Source organism: Fulmarus glacialis, unplaced genomic scaffold (genome assembly GCF_000690835.1).
Source record: "Fulmarus glacialis isolate BGI_N327 unplaced genomic scaffold, ASM69083v1 scaffold22702, whole genome shotgun sequence".
NCBI classification, from domain to species: domain Eukaryota; kingdom Metazoa; phylum Chordata; class Aves; order Procellariiformes; family Procellariidae; genus Fulmarus; species Fulmarus glacialis.
Window position 1 is genome coordinate 6,464 of NW_009200051.1, and position 7,611 is coordinate 14,074.

General features: G+C 43.2%; 1 protein-coding gene across 1 annotated transcript in view; it reads right to left on the minus strand.

Moving 5' to 3' along the window:
- Window positions 1-455: 455 nt before the first annotated feature.
- The window catches only part of LOC104073616 (transmembrane and coiled-coil domains protein 1-like), a gene marked incomplete at its 5' end in the record, with an annotated part of 11,120 nt that continues 3,964 nt past the window's right edge, over window positions 456-7,611 (minus strand). The window contains 3 exon segments of the mRNA XM_009573458.1: window positions 456-575; window positions 577-894; window positions 3,615-3,750. Coding sequence (XP_009571753.1) covers window positions 456-575; window positions 577-894; window positions 3,615-3,750 — 574 coding nt within the window.

The window sequence follows — 7,611 nt, forward strand, 5'->3', positions numbered from 1 at the left end:
TTAGCACAAATGATGAACCCAGACGCCGAGTTGGAAAAGAGATCCACACGTTGTTGTTTTTCTCTTGTTAAGGAAAGAAACCACTCTGAACGCATACATTTGGACATGGAATGTGAGCAGACTTCACAGTAAAAGTTTAGTGTTACAGGTTTGCTGTGGTACCATCATTCAAGGCTGTGCACTAGATTTAGCTTTGCTCATCTTAAGCTAACCACATTCTCTTCTTCCTGACAGGTTTAGTACAGTAGTTCAAGCCACAATTTAAATTGCCCATTGGTATGCTCCAAATTTCTGTAGTTTATTTATTTCTTTTGTACACTTTAAAGAATCTTAAGATTTGCATCCAAAGAGAACCATGCTACATAAAAATTATCCAGGATTCTCGCCAAAAAGAGTTCTTGAATAAAATCTAAAAAATACTATTGCAATGCATCTTGCAGAGAAAAAACGTTATTCTAAATGTAAACAAATTCACTCGGACACTTTAAAACTTCAGCGGAGTAGTTGCTGACTAATCTTTGCCACACTTGCTCACTGAGAGCGCCGGGAGGAGGGCGACGCAGCCAGTTCCTGCCGCCATCATCTGGGGGGAGACAAGAACCGTTCCAAGTAGCCGGTGATGGCGTCCCAGTGCTTCCACAAAAAGGCAATGAAAACCACTATAAATAAAGTGCTGAACGTCCTATTGCGAGTCTTCATGAGGGGCACGACGCAGTTGGCCACAGTGGAGACGAAGACGAGGAGGACAGCCATGACAGCCAGGAGGATGTTGATGAACTTCCCCAGCAGGTTCCTGGCCGTGGCGTTCTCCAGCCCCTCCAGCTGCACCACTTGCTGCTGCTGCTGCTGCAGCTCCATCTTGAAGATGCGGGTCTGACATGCTTCCAGTGCCTCCTGTTGGCAAGAACACACCGCTGGGTTGCCAGCACCCCACAAGTCCACCCTAGCAGTGGACAGCCCACGGCTCTTACCTTACCGACTACGCCAGACCAGGGCCACCCTCCTCATGCCTTACGCACCTCCTGCAGGACATGAGTCACCACTAATTTCATACCCTGCAGCGGGAGTAGAGGAAACTGTGCCATTTCATGTGATTGAGGGTGAGGAGCCCCTTGTTAACTAGGTACTACCGTCTGTAACACACCACGTCATCTCATTTACACCAGAGAGGCTCAGCAGAGATGACAGGCTGGGGGGAAGTCAGGCTTTGTTAAAACACACACTTCAGCTGCCACTTTGCACTGCCAGCTGCCTGTCCCTGCACGTGGTGGAGGGAGGAGGATGCTGACAGCTTTCAGCAATCAGCCAGCCTTTTTCCAGGAAGGGGGGGGGCAGCTACCCAGTGAGCAGCTACCCAGTGAGCTGCTCATTTCAGCTTTGGTTTCAAGAGGGGACGAAGGTGCTGTATCCAGCCAGCACTCCTCTCCTCTTCCTCTTCTGGGATGCGCATTCCCAGAGCCCCCCATTTCCATCACTTTCCTTGCAGTGGCTTTTTTTTTTTCTCCTCCCCGTCCACCCAATTCATTCCTGGCAGTGGCTTGTGTTTATCCGACTCTCTGTAAGCCCATTCAATCCTCTGGTCGACCTGGCAGAAAACTAAGTCAACAAAAATAACTAACCAACAAGGCTTGGCCACATTCTGCTTCCTTAGTGAGCTGAATGAGCTCAGGGAAAGGTTTGAGGAGCACCAGGGCTGGGACTGCACAGCTGGCGTCACAGGAGGAAGATCTCCTCCTCCAGACTGCGACAAGCTGTGGCATTTGGCATAGCTCCAGGTGACACTGCAAGGGTTGGAGAAAGGAGATGTCTAGGAGACGGATAAGCAGCATGAGATTTATGAAACTGCCTCTAGAAAGAGGCAAAAGTACATGGAAGGAGAAGACTATCCTGCACAAAACAACATCTCTAAAGTACCGTTGACTTGGGGGTAATTGTTTTCAGACCTTTCCACCATGCTGAACCTCAAGTGGACCAACCCAACCCACAGTACAACACTGGTGACATGCAGCGGGTGGGCCAGGGATAAGGAGGGGGGTTTTTAAGACAATGCAATGAGACATTTCTGCTCTTGGAGATACAAAGTTACAATTTTTCCATTAATCCTCCCTCAGAGTTGCTTTCCTCAGACCTAAAGGCCAACTTCGGGTAACATCTAGTCTGTAGCAAGCAGCAGCCTCTCTCAGACTGATCACTGAAATAGGAACCAGGACTCCTTGCCTACAGACTGAGCTCTGTCACTGTTCTTCTGCAACATCAGCCCATGCTCTTAACCAGTTTTTCATGCAAGAAAACTTACCTTTTCCCCAGCAATGCTGAGGAATATTCTGTCCCAATTTGCAAGTTTACACTAAAAACGCTGAATCATAAAATGAAGATTAAAAAAAGCTCAAGAAATCCCCATTTCAATTTAAGTTTTCAACCTTACTTCTTCCTGCCATGTTAAATCAGAGAGGAGAAAAAAAAACCTGAATATTGTAACATTCCCCCAAGACAGAGCCTCCCGTTTACGCTGTTGGAGGCCATGGCATCCCTGTTCACAGACACTGATTTATTTTAACCTTAACTTAAAGGTCATTGTCACCTGTTACGTTTCTCTGTCATTGCATCACGTCTGTGGAGGTCAATGACACATGAAGGCTTCTCTTCAGTTATGGTCCCTAAAAGTACGGGGCAAAACCGATCAGCCTCCTCTAACAGCAAGCAACCTCAAAGGACATAGACTCAACTGCACTTGCAGCTGGATCTAAAAGTGTGCCAAAAGCACAGCCTGCTCTGTCTCCAGAGGAGATCATCTGGCTGAAACTCCTCGGGCGTAGGAAAGAGGGAGAACTTTGACCTGCAATTCTCTGCTTACGCTACAAATATCTCACATCAGCGATCAAAACTGAGATGCCTGCTAAAACTAGCACAAGTATTTAAAATGGACGATAGATCTGTTTCTGAATAGGCCTTTCTTTATACAGCTTAGCGGCTGCTTAGATCATTTTGCAGGTCTTTTGCTCTGTGGAAGGCCCTCCAACTCCATAATCTGTTTCCATAGCTTTGGTTTTTTACATACTGAAAGAAACTTCTCTTTTAAAAACACCTCCTTATTGGGGCAAAACCAACAGAAAGAATTGTTTCCTGACTCAATGCAATGGATATACAAAGCCATTTTTCCTTAGACATATGTGATCATTGCTCTAAATTTAGTGACACAGAAACACACCCTAGGGTCAGTTTACTGGGAACGTTACTGTAAAAAAAGTGTTCCGGTCATGACTCATTAGTTTCTGATACCCTACAAAACCCTGCACAAAAAGTGGATGCAGGCTTCCACTTTGCTACAACTTATTCAAAAACTGCTCCGGACCAAGTGGCAGGCTCCCCCTGCAATGAAGCCGCCTGCTGGTGCACGGGGACAGCCCTGCTTTACTAAAGACGTTACTTGGAGAGATACCTGAGGGTCAGAGATGGAATAAAGGCCCTTTCAGAACTTGTCAATATGCAGCTTAGCAATAAAGCTACAAGGATTAAAACCAAATATTGAATCACAGAAGTATTTCAAAAGTGAATGAGTTACAGAAAGAGCAGGTGGAAGACAGGACTTGAGTGTCCTTCTTTCTGTCACCCACCTGGATGTCCCGGGCTCGCTCATAAGACTGATAGGCAATTTTCTCCTCCATGCTGGCCAGCTCCTGTTTTAAATTGAGGATCTCATTCTGGTGGAGCTCAGTCAGGTCATTTAGCTGCTCTTCGAGTCTTTCACATCTAGAAATGATATACATAGTACAGTAGCTTTAATGAGAAGAGGACGGCAAAATTATACCGGTAACAATCGAGCAATGAACATCATAGACTTTTTACTGAAAACTAGTGCGGCTACCTCAGTCATTACAGAAGCACGCATTACAATGTAAGGCCCTCTCACTGGGAATTAAGGAAATCCTTTCTACCGGGTACGGTATGTTAATCCTGTTTCTATCCTGGGGAAAAACACACAGAGCGGTTAAATGACAACTGTCAAGTGATGCAAGAAATCAAGGACAGAATTAGAATAGGTTAAGTTATTCCCCAAACTTTTGTGTAAACCGAACAGTTCCCTTCTAATACCATAAGCTCTTAGGCATTTCCATCTACATTCGGAACAGTAACAGGCATAAAAATGACACAGAAATTAAACGTGGCCGATGCCTCAGAGAACATGATGGTCCTGTCTGATCTTTACGTGTGAGGTCACATGGATATCTTTGACTTACTTTTTCCTCCTCTCTCATGAATGATTCAGCTTAACTAGCAAAGACCATCATATTATTTATAAGGAGGACACACGAATCATTAACCTGCAGGCTTATTTTTCAGTTTGCTACTGGTGAACGGACTGGGAGCAGTCCTGAGAAAGAGGGCTGCCCAAAAAACTGAGTTACGACAATTCTGAGAGATACAGTTTCGTTTCTCGTTGAGGGAGTTCTAAACTGACTGCAATGATAGCTCCGTAATGTTATTTTAGCACTTTCAAAATATACTAGGAATACTTTGCATTTGTACGTAGTACTTCATTTTTGGAATTTCAAGTCCAAATTTACAAGCAACTCATGCTTCAATACCCTTTAAAAATCAGGCAGGTGTTTGTATTACTTCCAAAAGGTAAACGTACACAGAGAGCTAGGCCACAGCGCAAGGGTCAGGAGTGGCGAGTTGGGCACCATCCATCCCATCCTCTCCCACCACGCTTCCCGCCAGTTTCTCATTCTTTGTTCATTATGAGCGACAGCTCTGATGGTAACTAAGGTACGGGCACAGCTATTGTGGCCGCTGGGGTTTTTCCATTGACTGTCTTCTCATCATAAGAGCATGGAAAAGCTTACCGTATAGCTCTTATCATCTGACCCTTGATAACAGTAACTGAGAAATTTCTAAGGAATTCAACACAGAGGTAATTCCTTGTTTTCATTTCAGTTCCCCTCTGACTCCTTCTGAATTTAATTTATACACACATATACACATAAAATGAATGAACAACATTTATCTAGAATGAAGAATTTAATTACAAGTTCTGAAAATAAGACAAAAATCCCGCTTCTGTTTTTTTTTCCCAAGATGTTTGGTGCTTTACAAGCTAAATATACCAAATCTGTAGGCACAAGCTAGCCTTTAAAAATAGTCTTGGGGTTTTGCTTTTAATTGAAAAGTCTGAAGAGAATTTTCATTTACATTCCCAATGCAATATTGCTTTAAACTAAGGAGTCAGACATAGCATGACAATTTCCAACAATGAAACACATGTGGTCAACCGGTAGTGAGACGAAGACAACCACCAGATGACATGGCTCAGCCCAGAAAGGTGCCACAATAGCTGTGCAACCAAGACAGGACACACAAGAGAACTGGTTTCCCAAGAACGACAAGCTGCAAACAAGAGAAAAGCCATGTGAAGACTGGCTAATGAAAAAGGAGCCCAGATAATTAATATTGCCGTTTGTTCCCACCCAACTTAAAAAAAAACAACTTGCCAACAACCAAGAAATCACAACTAAACAACAAATTAAATCACAACTTATGGCAGCATAAGTCCCAAAGGCAGCATAAATTACTTGAAATATATTCAGTTTGTTAATATATTACAAAATTCTCCAGTGGGTTTATTACACAAAAAGGGACTTAAGAATTTCTGAAAATATCATGATTATGTCTTTTTACCTCCTCCCACATAAACGCCCTTCATAAAACAGCTGTTGCCAGGCAGCTTAAATCCTGTTCTTTAACAAGAAACAATTGTATTTTAGTAACTTGAAAATGACCTCAATCTACAGGAAACATAAGGAAACCCTGCAAATCCGTATAGTTAAGAGTTTAAGCATAACGTGATTAGCAAAAGGGTTGGCTCCAATCCTCCCTGCCCTGACTGCAGGACTACCGGCTTGTTCCTGGGCCCCCCTTCATTTTCCTGCTCGACACGAGCTTTTGCAGTTCGCACCCAAGAATCATCTGCACTTTCAGAAACTGGCATGTTAGGCAACTGCTGGAATTGGGTTATTTAAAAAAAAAAAACAAAACAAGAACAAAAACAAACAACCTACCCAGATTTATTTTTGAAATTACACTTCCTCCATTCATCTTCTTTTCACTCCTTGTCCCGTTATCTACAATTTAGAAAATGATTTTTTTTCCTGCTGTTTTCTACTGGTGTTCAAATTTGAAAAGTTAAGAGGGGTTCATGTGACTTACAGGGCCCAAAGCCAGGGTTTTCCTACTGAAGGATGGTTCACATTTAACTCAGAGGTATTGCAAAAATAAAAGGGATAGGACACTTGTCAAGAGGGTTAAGATTATACGCATACTTCCCTCTCTTAACATGAGTGCCAGTGCCTATGCAACAGACTCTAAACTTGTCTGTGCACATTGCAATACCTTGAATGATCAAATCCTACTTTATTTCAGGTATGGAAAATGCCTCATTAGAGTCCAAGAATTATTTTTTCACTAGCTAAAATGTGAAATTTCCCCTTAAAATTACTAGCCTCTAGATTAACAAGCTCCAGCACAGAAACTTTTCTGTGTAACAGATTAGCGCCAACTACCACAAGTATCTCATCATCAGAGATGTTCATACGGAAGACACCCAGTATACTGCTGGGGTGCTCGGCTGAAGTATGGGGTATGGGAACACTTCATTTAAAAAAGCCATGTCAGATTTCCACATATTTTCTGAGGCTCACTGTTCAGGAATCAGGAAACCGATTTGAAAAAGGCTAAGAAACACAATTACGACCATCTCATTTTTTAAAGAGCTTTAAGGCATTTTAAAGTAATAGCTGCAAAATACACAGTTAATACAGCATATGTAAGGGAGAGACATCATGATAAAGACATTTCATCTGTACTCAGTAAGTGCTCTGGCAAGTAAAGAAACTCTGGCCAAACTGATGCTAAAAGATCTTCACAGTACACTGTGGACGGAGTTTAATACCTCTCTTCAAGCATCTCTCAAGATGGACCTTTTTTTTTATAGCTATGTCATACAAAAACTCATCTGATCTTTATTTTTATGCTACCGAACACACTGCTTTCAATAGCAGAGTAATAGCCGAAAGCAGTATCTATTTGCAATATACTCCAAGTCTTCTATCTAGACGATACACAAGGGACACAGCCTGCTCTCGGAGGGAGCACAAGCTGCTCTCGGAGCCCGCACTATGCTGTGCTTCCAGCTCCGAACCTCCTCAGCGGAAGACGACAGCTTTGCAGGAATGTTTCAGCGCTTTCATGGCTGGGTGAGGATCTGCCTGACCCAACACGCTGCCTTCACTGCGCGGACACATTCCAGAAAGGCCTCTTCAACCCTTCTAGACCTCAAAGGTTTAGCACATTTGATCTATTTTAAAATAAATCATGAGAACAGACTGAAGTCCAACAATTAGACTACAGCAAAAATCAGATAGATGAAAGCATGAGTGTCTAGCATTTTGGCTGACGGATTTTGGCTGACAGGCGCATGAGAGACCTAAATGCCCTTTCCAAGGATGCTGGGCTTGGGAAGAAACTCAAACCCTCAGACTGGCCACACTCCAAATACGTGAGCTCATGACTTCACCGCATACAAACACGTTCCTAAAGGGACACGCGAGATGA